At 34.6% G+C, this 16,342-nt stretch overlaps 1 protein-coding gene across 5 annotated transcripts in view; it reads left to right on the forward strand.

Annotated features, from left to right (window-relative positions):
• The window catches only part of LOC114177994 (vacuolar protein sorting-associated protein, putative (DUF1162)), a 42,522-nt gene extending 26,462 nt beyond the window's left edge, over nt 1-16,060 (forward strand). For all 5 annotated transcript variants that reach the window (XM_028063642.2, XM_028063640.2, XM_085671245.1 and 2 more), the window contains 24 exons: nt 1,266-2,806; nt 2,926-4,082; nt 4,320-4,448; nt 4,549-4,704; nt 5,832-6,404; nt 6,531-6,602; nt 6,700-7,104; nt 7,220-7,403; nt 7,483-8,221; nt 8,576-8,692; nt 9,177-9,450; nt 10,433-10,546; nt 10,618-10,701; nt 11,677-11,727; nt 11,816-11,995; nt 12,071-12,390; nt 12,503-12,859; nt 12,952-13,015; nt 13,278-13,424; nt 13,790-13,894; nt 13,978-14,088; nt 14,177-14,281; nt 14,687-14,756; nt 14,904-16,060. In XM_028063642.2, the coding sequence (XP_027919443.1) occupies nt 1,266-2,806; nt 2,926-4,082; nt 4,320-4,448; nt 4,549-4,704; nt 5,832-6,404; nt 6,531-6,602; nt 6,700-7,104; nt 7,220-7,403; nt 7,483-8,221; nt 8,576-8,692; nt 9,177-9,450; nt 10,433-10,546; nt 10,618-10,701; nt 11,677-11,727; nt 11,816-11,995; nt 12,071-12,390; nt 12,503-12,859; nt 12,952-13,015; nt 13,278-13,424; nt 13,790-13,894; nt 13,978-14,088; nt 14,177-14,281; nt 14,687-14,756; nt 14,904-15,589 (7,741 nt within the window). In that variant the 3' untranslated portion in view covers nt 15,590-16,060. The remainder of the gene's footprint in view (nt 1-1,265; nt 2,807-2,925; nt 4,083-4,319; nt 4,449-4,548; nt 4,705-5,831; nt 6,405-6,530; nt 6,603-6,699; nt 7,105-7,219; nt 7,404-7,482; nt 8,222-8,575; nt 8,693-9,176; nt 9,451-10,432; nt 10,547-10,617; nt 10,702-11,676; nt 11,728-11,815; nt 11,996-12,070; nt 12,391-12,502; nt 12,860-12,951; nt 13,016-13,277; nt 13,425-13,789; nt 13,895-13,977; nt 14,089-14,176; nt 14,282-14,686; nt 14,757-14,903) is intronic.
• Nucleotides 16,061-16,342: the final 282 nt, after the last annotated feature.

Consider the following 16,342-nt stretch of genomic DNA (forward strand, 5'->3'; position numbering starts at 1 on the left):
TCTATTTAGAACTAGGTTTGTAGGCTTATTTAAAAGGTTTTCAAGTAAACCTGGTTAGGTTTTATAAAAATTGCTGCATTGATAGATTGGTCAGGTACATGCATTGTAATGTACAGCTTAGTGTAACCCTATTCTTAAGATTGTTTATGCCTGACCAAACTCCATAGAACTAACTTTTAAGGTGAGGTTTACTGTCACTTATATACCGTAAATAGCCTAATCTCTAGTTGATACAAGATTTCCAATGAACTCATTAACAAAAATAACCCAAAAATAACCCAAAAATTTCCCCTTTGAGAATTGGTTATAGTAAATTGAACTCATAAATGTTTTGAAAGTTATACTCTGCTCTCCGCTCCCTTGAGAGATGAATTGTCTTGCACTTTAGTTCATTTTAATGTAAATGAACCCCATAATTGTGGGGATGAGTAATGAACGGGCTCTTCAAGGATTAATTTTTTCTTCTATTTTTTGTGATTTTTTATGTCAACACCCTATTGGTGACTTTATGGCTTATAAATAGACCATGGCCTTGTAACTTGACACAATAATTCTCCTCTAAAATCCCGTTGTTGATAGTAAAAGTTCAAATGGAATGATGGATGCTGAGAGTTGTAGTGAACAGAAATGATATTGCTTGAAAGTTGTGTTTTGGAGGGAGAGCAGTGTAATTTTTTAATTAAAGATCACATGCTAGGCATCACTAAGAGAACAGTGTAATTTAAGTATCTCTGAAGAGAGGGAATATAATATACTCTATAAGAAAAAATATTGGCTAGTTATGGCTTCAAACATTTTAAATGAACTAGTAATAAGAATGTTCATCAGAATATTTGTCCTTATTGTTTGTGCATCAATTTAAATTTTAATACATTTTTTTGTGCCAAAACGGAATGAAGAGAGCATGCAAAGGATTCCAAATGAGGGTTGCAATGCCCGGTGGATGAAATCTGTTGTAAGATTGTATGGATATCATGGCTTTGTTCTGTGTTCTGGATTTAGATTGCTTTATATATATTTATGATATTTGAGTGCATATGAAAATTTCACTTAACCATTACAGCCCCAACAATGCAAATTATAGATGTTTTCAAAATAGTGATCTTCACAGTTTGCTTTATATATGTTTTCAAAATATGACTTTTGAGTATATTTATGATATTTGAGTGTGTATGAAAACTTCTCTTAACCATTACAGCCCCAACGATGCAAATTATAGATGTTTTCAAAATACTGATCTTCACAGTTTGCTTTACTGCTTGCAGGTATGTTTCTACAGAATTTGAAGAGATTTTCGTCAGTACGAAATCTTTAGTTATCCATGCTAACAAAATGAAAGAGGAAAGCCTTGTGCTTTTATCTGGGAATATATCATCTCCTGGTTCTACAATTGGAGAAGACTGTGTTCCTGGATCAAATATTGAATTCAATCAAGATTCTGATATGGCTTTGGTTGCTGATTCATGTTTTATCATGCATTATGAATCTTCCAGAACTGATGTGGTTTGTCATAGGACTTTTATGTACATAAGTAATACTGATATCCACTGCTATCCTCATATTACTGGACTGCTCATTGGATTCTTTGATAGGTTGTCTGCTTATACCAGCAGTTCTGAGAAATCCTCTGCCAGTAATACTGTTGACTTCTCAAAAATTTTCTCAGGTGTTGGGTTACATAAGTTTGGCTTCTCAAATTATTTTGATTTTGGTTCCACTGATTCTGCTTGCATTCCTATGGATTCCTTTCCTTTTGTAACAATTCACAATTCTGGTTCTCTTGGTAATCTAGAGAGCACACTTATACATGCCATTGGTGACTGGAGAAATTATTTTATCGAGAGGGACAGGAAAATAAAAAACTCCAACATAAACATGAGGATAGGGTCCGAATTTTTTCAAGTTTCTCCCTCAAAATCCAAATCTGGGATTGTGAGCAACTTTGATATTTTCCATACTGAATTACACCTATGTGGAATAAGAGCACATTTTCATGACTCATCATGTATTATTGGGACAATCATGGTGCCTACATCTAAGTCTTGTCTATTATTTTGTGAAGACAGTATGGATATATCTTCTTCTTCTGAAGGATTAATTCTTACATCATCTTGGGGCCCACGAAATTTTCAAGATTATCTTTGGGGTCCCTCTTCACCAAATTTGTCTCCTATTTTAAATATACGGTTCAGGAAAGGACAGAATATGTCTTCAACTGCTGATTTGGAAATAAGCATTGGCATTCAGCATGTCTACTGCATGTTACCTTCTGAATATCTCTCCATTATGATGGGTTACTTCTCATTATCTGATTGGGATGGTGCTTGTAATCACTATTCCTCTGGAGAGCACAGGGATATAGCTGTTGAAAATGAAAAGAAAATTACGTATAAACTTGAAATCTTGGACTCTAATATAATTCTTCCAGTGGAAAGCAATGACCATCAATTTATAAAGATTGAAATGCCACAACTTTATTGTAGTTTCATTGAGAATTCTGGTGCTGATGATGTATTAAGAAACATCCCTCCTGAATGTTCAGTTCCTATTCATAAGCTTGCCAAAAGAAATGATTGCTTAAATGTGTTTGGGCGAGACTTGTTTGTGTCATTCCTTCTTTGCAAGAATGATTTGCTTGGCTTAGCCAAAACTGAACGAATTACAGAATTTTTAACTAGTCCTTTAATTGCACCCATAAATGCAGATGTTTGGGTTAGAATTCCATATGAAAACAACTCTGATTGCAAAAGCACTTCATCAATATGTTTCATGACAAGCATCGGCAGTTGTCATATTGTTGCAGAAGGTATTTTCTTCTACTTAATTTGGTCATCCCCCCACCCACCCACCTTCCTTTTTTATTTATGTGCTTCACTATATTTTTAGATCATGAAATTGTAATTGAGAAGTTTTCTTCAATAACAGATTGCCACTTTTTTGATGGATGTACGGCCATATGTGATGTTGTTGAGGAGTTTTCCTCAGTTGATGATCAATCCAAATATTTTAAGTCAGATGTTCTTCAGTTCCTTAATTCAAAGAGAAGCATGGAGGCAACACAAACTATTTCTCCAATCCCGATGGCCTCGACCATATCAACAGAAGTTAAATGTTGCACACAATCTTTATTTATAAGCTTCTATCACAGAAAAGAAGATTTTATGGACTTAATAGCCAAGGGTGATTTGGGGTTCATTTGTTCTGCATGCATATTGAATGATTCCTTAGCATTTTTAGATTTGATTTTCACTACCTTTGTGTTTTACTCTGCACATGATTCTGTTTTAGCAAAATGCAACCCAACCTCCTTTTCCCTGTCAGTTCTTGGTATCTCTTTTTCCCAATCTATTGATGGGAAAAGTGAAATTGGCCTTTGTCTTTCTTCTGTTGATATTTGGCTTCATTTGTCTGAGTGGACCGAGGTTGCTAAATTCCTTAATAAGTTTCATGCAAATTTGGAAAAAGGTCCAGGCCAAGCAAATAGTTTGTCCGTGAATGCTTCTGAAAGCACCTCAATACCTTTTACCTCGGAAGAGGTCAAGAATGATGTCTTAATAATGAAGTCAGAAAATGTGTGTATTGCATTTCACATCCCTGTTTGGGTTGGCGAAGAAGCTTGTGTGGAATTACAGCATGCTGAAGGTCTCAATGTGAAACCTTCGAGTGTCTCTTTTGATATATTTGAAGCAAAGGATGCAAAACTTCTTACTGTTTCTTTCAACATGAATGGTTTTGAAATAACCGTAAGAAGCGTAGGTATCCAACTGAAGTCCAAAATGGACAAAATAAGTAGTTTAATAATTATAGTTGAGAATGGAAAGCATACATCTTGGCCGCTTCTTGATGTAATTCAGGTTGATGTGGTTGCTGTATTTTGTAAGAATCATCCTAACGCCATCAAACTCAATGTGGAGATCATATGTGATAATGCCAATATATGGATTTCACATCCTGCAATTCATTCATGGGGTGCTGTAAAATTTGATGTTCTGGAATCAGGATCTTCTCAAAATTCAACTATCAGCAGCATTACTTTCGAATTCCGCATGAGGAAGGTTTCTATTCTCATAACAGATGGAAGGGTATGTTGATATCAGCCTGTACAATGCATTTCATTTTACTGACATTTGATTCATTAATTACTAATCGTTTGATTCTCATATTGGTTTATCAGACTAAAACTTTAGTTCCTATACTAATCAAACTCTTAGTTTTTAAACTGTTGCTGACTGATACTTATCGAAATTGAACCATGGATCCAAATACAGTTGATTTTGGGTCCAAAACACTCTTATTTAAGTGTTTTGTGTTCCCTGTAGTGGAGCCATAATGGGCCTGAACTTGAAGTTCTTGTCAGAAACATCTGGTTTCATATAGTTGCAAGTGGAAAGCAGATGGAATGTTCTTTCAATGGTTACCTTCAAGTAAACTACAATAACATAGAAAAGGTGTATTTAATAAAAGTTCTGTCTCGATAGATACCATTGTTATTGTTTTAATTATTTTGCATTAACAATTTGGTTGTTGTTGTGCTCTGCTAATCTTAAGGTGTCATGGGAACCTTTTATCGAGCCTTGGCAGTTTCTGCTGACATTAGTCAGGGAACAAGAAATGACTGTTCTGCCGAACAGGTCTGTTTCGACAAATATCGTTCTCAAATCTACAACTCAGCTGAACATTAATATCACAGAATCCTTAGTTGAGGTATATAAAATTTTGTTGTTCGTTTTTATGAGTTTTTCTAGAAACCTGTTATTTTACATCCTTGTAGATCATTTCTTTCCGTTCAGTTTATGGGCTAGTTTGGAAATAACTAGTTCAGGTTCTTTGCTTTTGGTGACTGATCATTTTGAATAAAAGTGAACCTTGGACATGCCTCATAAATAGCGTGTCCTGGTGTTCGACTTATCGGATACTGATACGCTTACGACACTCGTACAACATGTATCAATGACGTGCCCAATTTGCAAGACATTTTTTTTTGTTTCTGACATGATTTTTACCTAACTCCAACATAATGTTATTAACCACAAATACAATTATTTTCTAAAAAACCCATAAACATTTAAACTTATTATATAAGTTTCTATTATGATTATAGAAATAAGGAAGAAATCTTATATTCTCATTTACTTTTCCTATTTTGGATATTAGATAGATAGATTAGATTCATTTTTGTATTAGGTGACAATGTGTTTAGATTATTTTATTTGACTAATCTTGTTTATAGATGATTTGAGTATGTAAATACATAATGATCTAATATATAGACTTGTGTCCCTGTGTCTTACATTTTGGAGACTAGACGTGTTGAAGTGTTTGTGTCTTGTCCAGTGTCCATGTCAATATCAGTGCTTCATAGATTTTGATAGGTTTACAATGTAATTATTATTTTTGTGACTGGAAAATTAATTTGAAGTATCAGTCCATACATTCTCCCTAGAGTTATAATATGTAATTCTGTCCTCAAATTTTAATATATTTCCGTGACATTAAATTTATAGTGAAGATTCCAGTTCTGTTGGCTTGTGTTTTCTGTTCTTGTTTTCTCCAGCTAATTTGTTTCCAGTGAATGGTGAACAAATTTGACTTGAAAGGATGGTCCTTACATTCTACTTTTGTAAGTACTGACATGATATTGTATGTTGAGATGGGGAATTTTGTTTTTCATCTTTCATTTAAACTTTTGGCTTGCATGGATATTTTGGTCTTGCCTAAAGAATTAGGATAGCAATCTTGGTAATCTTGAATTACTGTTTTGTCTGATTGTTTTTAATGTATAGTATTTGTCAATAATAGTGATTGTTAACCTTGAGTATTTCATTTTGCAGTGTCTTTCACGTGCTACAGAGATTTTCTTCGATGGTCCAGGTCTAATGAGATTGGATGATCACAAAGGCAACAAACTTTTGCATTCATCATGTGCAGAATATATGTCTGCTAGAACATGTGGCGCTCCTTATGTTTTGCAAAACCTGACTTCTGTGCCTCTTTCTTACCGTGTATATCGTGGGCTTGTCAATCCTGATGAGTTTCATGGTTCTAATGAGAATCATGCGAAATATGTGCAACCAGGTTCTTCAATTCCGATATACATGGATGAAAATACAGAAAAGAAACTTTCTCGTTTCAGGCCTTCTCATTCTTCTGATAGTTTAAGTGAGCAAAGGACAAATGGATTTACTCATCATTATCTTATTGTACAGCTCGAAGGAACTTCAAGGTCATCTGATCCAATTTCAATGGATTTAGTGGGACTAACATGCTTTGAGGTTAATTTCTCCAAGTCTTATAATGAAGCTGCTGAGGATGGTAGTCTGAATACAGCCCCTACGTTGGTTGTTCCGGTTGTATTTGATGTTTCAGTGGTGCGCCATAGCAAATTAATACGAATATACTCCACTGTATGTACTAATTGGTTAAAGTTTTCTCTAGAGTCTAGATTTTCTGTTGACAAGGACATCTAGATTTTCTGTTTACAAGGACTCGTCCATTTTACCATCCTTATTAATTAGATTTTTGTTATACAGGTTGTTCTTCTAAATGCAACCTCAACACCTCTTGAGCTGCGGTTTGATATTCCCTTTGGTGTATCGCCTACGGTACACAATTTTCTCCAACTATTTAACAACTTCTGCTGTTAATGTATTGTTATTTTTATATGATATTTTTTTGTGATGTATCATTTCATTAATTCAGCTATTAGGTCCAATACAACCTGGGCAACAGTTTCCTCTTCCTCTTCATTTGGCTGAAGCTGGCTGTGTAAGGTGGCGGCCAATGGGGAAATCTTACTTGTGGAGTGAAGCTCATAATCTCTCCAATCTTCTTTCAGTTAACAGCAAAGTTGGAAATTTTAAATCTTTCATGTGCTATCCATCTCATCCAAGTAGTCTACCATTTCGGTGCTGTCTATCTTTTAAGAATATGAGCTTGACTTCATCTGGATTGCTGAAAAATAAGGTCCCTGCGGATGATGTAAAGAAGCACTACATTCATCACCTGATCTTAAGTGCTCCACTAATAATTAACAATTACCTTCCTAAGGAAATTTTGTTGATCAGTGAGAGTGGTGGCGTAGACTATACTGTGAGAGTTTCAGAGGTTTGTGATTGTTGTTTTTATTTTATTTGTTCATTTAATTTGTTTTTGTCTTTGTATAGCATCTTCATTTAAGTGGTGCAACAGTCTAAAGACTTCACATATTTTCTTGTTTTAGGTGGGAACTTCTGTATACCATATTGATCCCTCACATGACCTAGGACTGGAGATCTGCATTGATGGGTTTAAATGTTCTAATTTTAAATTTCCTCGTTTAGAAACTTTCTGCACAGTGGCAAAGTTCAGTGAAACAAAGTTTTCATCTTCTGAAACCCTTAAATTTGAACCAAATAATTCTAGTGGTAATTGATTTATATGTTAATTTTTGTCTTGTGTTAGTGTTGTTCGTTCACCTCTAAATGTTTTGTCTTGCTCTTGTAGGTCCAGTATATATTACTGTAGAGAAAGTAATGGATGCATATTCTGGTAGTAGGGAACTCATCTTTTCTGTTCCCTTTATTTTATATAACTGTATGGGTTTTCCCCTGTGTGTGATGGAACCCACTGGTGAAACGAATGAAAGGGGATTTGTCATACCTTCTTATTTTGACATGGGTGAAAATGTAATGTTATCTTATAAAAAGGATGGTCTTTCCTTGCTTACATCCAACCGTGAATTACCTGTGGAAGTACCACATAATCCAAGGAGTTATATGAAGAATCATACCGTTTCTTGCAGAGAGGATGGTAGTGCAAATTCTATCGGCAATTACCATGAGAATTTTGGAAGGCATCAAAGTAAAGTTCATTCTATATTGGGAAATCCTTCTTCGGGAAGATTGAAGAGTACCCTGAGCTCAAGGATCCAGTCCACTTGGAAGGATTCAGGTTCTGGTAATCATGAGCATGAAAAGGTTCAGCCCTGCATTTATTCTCCAAGCCCTGATTCCTCTGTAAATGATGCTTTTGTTAAAGTCAGTAGATGTTTTCCTGAGGATGTTAGACAACGGATGCCATATTCCTTGTGGTCAAATCCATTTTCTCTGCTGCCACCAAGTGGTTCAAGCACTATCCTTATTCCTCAGTTGACTTCAAATTCTGCATTCATTCTAGCTATGTCATCTAACTCAGTTGCTGAACAATATGCTGGGAGGACAAATGCAATCACTTTCCAGCCTAGGTACATATTGGTCTTCATAGATATTGTTATTGATGAAATCCGTTGGTCAACCTACCATTGAAGGTGTAAGCTTTTAATGTTGTTTGTTCCTAGAAATGCCAGTAAAGCCTCTCTGGTGAAGTGCTCGGGAGTCTGATCTTACTCTTGATAATTTGGGAGTAGTATAGAAAATTTGTATTGACCGGCATTATTTCCCCTTTAGTTCAAAAATGATGTTCATTCTGGGATGTGTGTTGTAGTTGAAAACCATTCTGTTGCCTTGTGAATACCTTTAGGACGACAGATTTCTGGACAATATTCATATTTGTTTATATTAGTGTCTTTTCATGTAATCGTTGTTATCTAAATGTGCAGATATGTAATCAGCAACGCATGTAGCAAGGAAATATCTTACAAGCAGAAAGGCACTGATGTTACGTTTTATTTAGGAATAGGAAAACATGATCATCTTCACTGGACAGATACAACCAGGTATGTATCTTGGATAGTTTGTATTGTTCCTTTATTCTGAACAAAGTGTAGTTGTTTGTTTCCAGTAGCAAAGAAGGTTGCTTTCAGTCTGTTAAACACATAGCAACCAAATAGGGCTGGATGTAAGAGATGGTTTTGAGAAAAAATAAAGTCTCACACTGACTAAAGATAATTTCATAATATGTTATATAAGTGAGAGCAATTGTCACCTTATAAACTGATTTTGTAGGATTAAGTTAGGTTTAAACCACTTCATAAAGTGATATCATAGCCTATCATAGATTCATTAAAAGGATCATTCATCAAGTCCAAGAGTGCCAAAATACGGTATATAAGTGAGGCAAATTTAATAAGCCAGTTTTGTAGGTTTAGTTAGGCATAAACCATTTTAAAACAGGCACACTGTTTGCACTTTGTATTTTGTCTTTTCTTTATCTCGTTCTTCAATCTGTTCAAACTATTTGTATTCTAACATATGACACAGGGAGCTGCTTGTTTCAATTTGTTATAATGAATCTGGATGGCAGTGGTCTGGAAGCTTTTTACCAGATCATCTGGGTGATACACAACTGAAAATGAGGAACTTTGTTTCTGGAACATCAAACATGATACGGGTTGAAGTGCAGAATGCTGACATATCCATGGGAGATGAAAAAATAGTTGGAAACATCAAGGGAAACTCTGGGACCAACTTGATTCTTTTGTCAGATGATGACACTGGGTATATGCCATACAGAATTGATAATTTCTCTAAAGAGGTCTGTCACTAGTTTTTAAGTTGCATTACTGCTCTAGTTGTGACTCCAAAATAGTTGAACTATTTTATATGATTACTAAAGGATTACTGTTTTTATAATAAGATCAAGGTTAGGGACGACAACGGGTCGGGTATGGATAATGTCTATCCGCTACTCGACCTCCAACAAAAATGTCCACCCATTACCTGTCGGATCTCCGTATGAAAAATACTTGTGAGTTTTAGAAAACTTGCAGCTACTTGTGGATATTTAAAAAAAGATATTTTATAAATTTTTAAAATAAAATCTAAATAAATTACAAAAAAATATAAAATTATATATAAATTAAATTTTAATTAATAAAATATAAATTAAATTTTAATTAATAAAATATAAATTAAATTTTAATTAATAAAATATAAATTAAATTTTTCTTTTTGCGGGTAACGATACTCATGGATACAGGTAGTATGATACGTTGCACCCGATCCGTTTATAAACCGATATTAAAGTACCTGGTACACGCAGATTCGCCATGGATTTTATCTTGGATACCTGCGTGCACGGGCATTTTTCCTATCTCTAATGAGAGTGTTTCCTCTTTTTTATATGCATGTTGATGTGTTTGTTGAGACTTCTCTAGATTTTCATCTGAACGCATCTGTCTTAACACAACGACAGAGTGTTATACTACCAGCTGAGGTGAGGTACATATATCATACGAGCCATTTGGTTCTGTTAGCAATCATCGCTTTAGGAATATTGTTTACCATTGGTCTCTCTATACAGCTTCATCTAATTTGGTTCTGTTAAGAATCTATGCAATTTTTTTTTCTTTAAATTTACATTCAAATTCAAAAGTCAATGCCGCTTTCTATTGCATTAATGGAAAAAACTGTATGAATGTATTGGTTGTATATGGGTACTTCCTAAAGACATGCACCGAACAAAATTCTTAATCTGTTGTCAATTGAAATCTATTTGTTATTTTGGTACTTTATAGAGATTGCGAATATACCAGCAGAGGTGTGAAATGTTTGACACAGTCATTCACTCCTATACTTCTTACCTGTACACATGGGATGAACCCTGCTACCCTCGTCGACTAATTGTGGAGGTAAAACTTTAATCCTTTTGCACAATGGAAACTTCAATTTACTTTATCTTAAGTGATAGCCAAAATTGAAGGTACCTGGAGAGCGAGTTTTGGGATCATACGACCTTGATGATGTTAAAGAATATATGCCTGTCTGCTTACCATCAACCTCTGAGGTAAACTATAACATGTTATCTGCTCATTAATATTGAAAGTATAGGGCTTTAGGCATAGAAGCAACTGAGAAGTAAACTACATGGTGTGTAGACAATTCACCAAGCACTAAACCTTTATACTGCACAAACTTGTAATCCCATTTAAATGGGGTAATAAATTATTATTTGGAAATGTGGAGACTATTTCTGAGGTCATGTTCAACTATTTTGTGATGTATGTAAATGATGTGATTATATCGTAAATAGGGAAATACGTTCAACTAATAAATTGGGATGGTCTCCATTATTAGCCAGTATTAGATTTCGCTATATTATACTTTGAATGATTATAAAATAAAAGATTTGTGTTATTAAATACACAATTTACAACAATAAAGAAACTTTTTAATATATCATCATGATATCATGAGATATCATTCAAAGTTAGGGTATTTCCAAATTTCTGGTTGTGCTATTTGGTTCAGTAATAATTAGGGTATTACCTTTTTTATTCTCTTTGTGCTTATCAGCTCTTAATATTTAATGCAATCATTCCTTGTGATTTACATAGTGTAAAGTTCTACATTTAGAATTTTTTATATTGTTAGACATTTTAATTGTGGTAATTATGCAATTTTAGCATTTACATAATTATGGTAACTAGGCGATTAGGATACCTGTAATTATAACCCATTTTTTTAATTTCTATTAAAATAGGTGCATTACCTATGCTAAAATTCCAGTTTTTTAGTATTTTTCGCCTATTAAAATCTTTTATCAACAAAAAAACAACAAAGGGAATTGTTTCTAAGAACATCTATTTTCAATTATTATAAGAGGTTTTGGCAGTTGTTTTAACAATCTGATCTGAGCTATTTTATTGACATGAATGAATACACAATTGAAGTCTGTTGATTTTACATGTATTCTAGGACTCAAGTCTAGGTTCTACAATTTCAATTTTCTTATCTTAGCTTATGCAAATATTGATTTCAGAAGCCCGAGAGGACTTTCTATTTATCAGTACATGCAGAGGGAGCAACAAAGGTGCAAGAATGTTGTTAGATTTCATCTTATATCTGACCTGAAAAAGTACATTTACTGACCTCATGGTTATATATACATATATTTTCAGGTCCTTAGTGTTCTTGATTCAAATTACCATATCTTTAATGACGTGAAGAAGTCAAGTGCTGCTCATGCTACAGAGAAAAGGTTGTATGATCAGAATGTGGTAAGGGCTTCAGAATACAAGGAGAAAATATCAATTTTTGTTCCATATATTGGGATTTCATTGATTGATTCATACCCACAGGTAACTGAACTGAACTTTATTTTCAGGATCTCTTTTATTCCACTATCTCTGCTAATCATACTTTTATTTCTGTAGGAATTGCTTTTTGTCTGTATTAGGGATGTTCAAATGAATCTACTGCAAAGTTTGGATAGGCAATGTCTTTCCTTGCTAATATCATCCTTACAAATTGACAACCAATTGCGCTTTACTCCATATCCAGTATTGCTATCCTTCGATGGTGGATACAGATCTGGCCAAGTTGATAATTTTAAATCTAGGGAGGATGGTACAAGAACAAGAATCGAAAATTTAAGTCAAATGAGCAGCTCTTCTGTTCCTGTATTATGCCTAGAAATATCAAAGTGGAGGAAAAAAGACATTTCATTTATTTCATATGAATACGTAAAATTGAGGTTTTTATTTTCTAACTTTCTTGCATCTTTACAGTTTACTGTTACTGCTTTGATTTTTTGTTGATTATGTACTTTAAAGTCAATTCTTACATATTATGCTTAATTCTTGCAGGATTGAAGATTTCCGTCTTGAGATTGAACAAGAAGTCATATTGAGCTTGTTTGAATTTTTCACAAATGTCTGTTCAGTGCTGCAATACGGAATCATGCCATCTTCAGATCACTATGATGGGGCATCTCTAGAGAATTCATCCTTATTTGTTCAAACTAGTGATAATTTCAGATTAAGTGCCGACCAATGTCCTCCAAAAATTGCTCCAATGTTCAGTGGAAAACATAAAAGGATTGCATCTTCTCCTTCCATTGTTCCAATTGGAGCCCCATGGCAGGAAATCTATCTGTTGGCCAGAACTCAGAAGAAAATTTATATTGAAATGCTTGAAGTAGCACCAATCAAGTTGACTTTAAGGTCAGTTGCTCATTTTAGGTTTTTTCCAACTGCAGTATTCAGTTTCTACGTGTACTATTTCTGAAGCAATGACACAAATTATACAAATGCAGTTTTTCCAGTGCCCCATGGATGCTTCGAAATAGGATCCTGTCACCCAAGGAATTTCTCATCCATGTAAGTAGAATTCCATTTTTCTTTTGGAAGTAATTTTGCACTGCTAGAGTATCAATGAAAGTTGAGCTCTTTAAGATGACTCACATCAGTTAGGAATATATGACCAAATTAGTTCTTATTATATTTGGGCAGTGCTTCCCCTGGCCACCAAGAAATGTAGTTCTAGGAACTTCTTGTACCAAATATTTAGTCCTGGGCATGAGGGAGGATGTTCTACTTATAAAGTGGTTTGTTTTTAACAGCTTATTTTTAATAATTACAGAGAGGTCTTATGGCTCTTGCTGATGTGGAGGGAGCACATATTTATTTAAAGGATTTAATCATTTCACATCATATGGCTAGTTTGGAATCCATTCAGGAGATTTTGATTAGGCATTACAACCGCCAACTACTTCATGAGACTTATAAGGTATAAAAATGATTTATATTTCAGAATCATGTATCTTCACTATTCAGGTTAGAAATGCTAATTATGCATGAATTTCCAAAATCATCAAAATCATGTCAATTATCTGTAGAATTTTGTAACATGTTCATTCTTTCTATTAATGTATCTCATATATTTGAATTAGGATCGAAACTTTTTTGTTGAAAATATTTTAGTCTGCTCCGATTGGAATGATTAATTTCCTTATAATTGAATTGTAAGGTTCAAGGAAACATAATGAACTAATCTTTGTTAAATTATTACTTACTACCATGGCTTAATGTGCATTAAGCAATCCAGTTTCATATCTGTATAACACGATGTTCCATTATTTGGTAAATTTGAAGTTGTTTGGTTCGGCTGGTGTCATTGGTAATCCCCTGGGCTTTGCACGGAGCATGGGCCTTGGCATTAGAGATTTCTTGTCTGTGCCTGCAAAGAGCATTGTGAGGGTAAATGTCTTATATGCTGCCCCTTTTTATTTATGATATCCTTGCATAACAAACTATTTTAGCACTATTTGATCCATTTACAGAGCCCCACTGGACTTATCATGGGCATGGCTCAAGGCACCACTAGTCTTTTAAGCAACACAGTGTATGCTATTAGTGATGCAGCTTCTCAATTCAGTAAAGCTGCACGCAAGGTGTTTCTTGGTTTGAATTAATCAATGTTTGACTTGTAAGATTTATTTATTTACTTTCTTGTAATCATTGGTAGCCTATTTTGTGTAGGGTATTGTTGCAATTACGTATGATGACCGAGCAGGTTCAAGGATGGAAAAACACCAGACAACTGTAGCTTCTGACAGTAAAGGTGTAATTAATGAAGTCTTAGAGGTATGTCAATAATTCCATGTTTAATCTTTCCCAAAAATCTGTCCACCTAACCTCTCATAGTTGTAGTGATGTTCTTCAAGATATACTCCACTACCTCCTGGAATTCACCTATTAAAGTTCTACTCACTTGAATTAATATTTGGAATTTGGGATTGATTTTCCCAACTACAAGAACATAACTAAACCCAAGTGTTGATTACGGTGTATATATATGTATATATATGTGACACTTATTACTCGTAGCGTCTTCTGCTGCCTGTGCAATTTTGGTATTCTGCATTTCCACTATTATATCTATTCCCGCTCTCCATCTTCTTGTTGTTATTGCTGTTAATGCTATTTATCTGAAATTTTTTATATGATCTTTTTATTGAAGTTGTTTCTGCTCATCTATGTTGTTGATAGGGACTCACTGGTCTTCTCCAGTTTCCTGTAACAGGAGCTGAGAGGCATGGTCTTCCTGGTGTTCTCTCTGGTGAATCAATTTGAATGAGTTGTTTACAAGTTCCTTAATCCTTTCAAGCAACATTAAGAATTGCCGGGGGCAATTGTTGCTTGAGATGGAATATTCTCTTTGCTTGGCTACTGACCGTGCTTTCTTTTTCTTCTTTCTCTGTTGAAGGAGTTGCATTAGGAATTACAGGACTTGTGGCTAAACCTGCTGCTAGTATACTTGAAGTAACGGGAAAAACTGCTCTCAGTATTAGAAACCGTAGTAAACCCAGTCAATTAAGACCTCAACACTATAGGGTTCGGCTTCGCAGGCCACTGTGCCGTGAATTTCCATTAAAACCTTATTCGTGGGAAGAAGCTGTTGGAACATCCGTCCTTGTGGAAGGTGATGACGGTTTGAAGTTTAAGGATGAGAAATTAGTGGCTTGCAAAGGCCTTAAAGAAGGTGGTAAATTTGTTGTCTTAACAGAAAGATTTGTACTGATTGTTTTCAGTCCAAGTTTGATAAACTTAGGGAAGCCTGAATTTTGTGGCATCCCAGTTGATTTGGAATGGATAATTGAATGGGAGATTGGATTGGAGAATATAATACATGCGGACAGTAGTGAAGGGGTTGTACACATAGTTGGTAGCAGACCAGAGTCCTTATTAAGGCAAAATCAGCATTCTCCCAAGGGAAGATCCGTACGTTGGAACCAATATGCCACTCATCTTCCATTTCCTCAGACAAACTTGGAACTATCAAGTAAGGAAGACGCAGCCAATTTTTTACAGATTTTATTGTCTGCTATCGAAAAAGAGAAAGGTAAAGCATGGGACTGTGGCCGGATTCTGCATCGTGCTAGAATGAAATAGGTTTAAGTTTAGTTATGTCTGTATTATGGAAATATAGTTTCTACCACTACAATGCAGATCTAGATTGGCATGCCTCCATAAATTGGAATCACCAAGTTTTCTGGCTTTGGGGAGGAAATAAGATAAGCACTTACATACATGTCTTCATTCACATTTCAAATATGTATACATTTCTTTGAGGCTCTTTACAGTTTTAGGTTCAGAGTCCCTTACCATGCCCTTCTCCTTCCTCAACTTTCGACGTCTAGAACGAAGAAAACATGGAAGAGAAGAGGGAGGGAAATTTTGATGTAGAAAATCAAAGCATTGAGCAAACAACTTCGTATGTTTTCTCTCAGTTATGCATTTGTACAGAAAAAATTGTATATTTTACCGTTGCCATTTTGTTCCGTGTTGTTAATATTACCAACGATTGTGTAAATATTATTGCTTTTAATTTTTTTAGTAACAATATAATTAGTTGTGTAAGAAGATTTGTTCTAAGCTATTATCAACCGTTGTTGTGACGATTGCGTTCACATATTGGTAGTTATTGACGCAATTTTTTAAAGTTAAATCATGTTCAGAGAAAGATTCTTAAAAAGTGTAAGTGTATTTTTTTTTTTCCATTAAAGAAAAGTAAGAAAAGGAAATGTTGTAGTCTTTTCAGAAGTAAACGGCCTCTCTTCTCCTTATATAACTGTGTATATGATTTGGTTTTATTTATGATTAAAAATATATACTAACTAAACATGGTCATATATAGTTTGGATA

Source organism: Vigna unguiculata, chromosome 3 (genome assembly GCF_037176805.1).
Source record: "Vigna unguiculata cultivar grain cowpea cultivar isolate G323 ecotype 2 chromosome 3, ASM3717680v1, whole genome shotgun sequence".
NCBI lineage: Eukaryota > Viridiplantae > Streptophyta > Magnoliopsida > Fabales > Fabaceae > Vigna > Vigna unguiculata.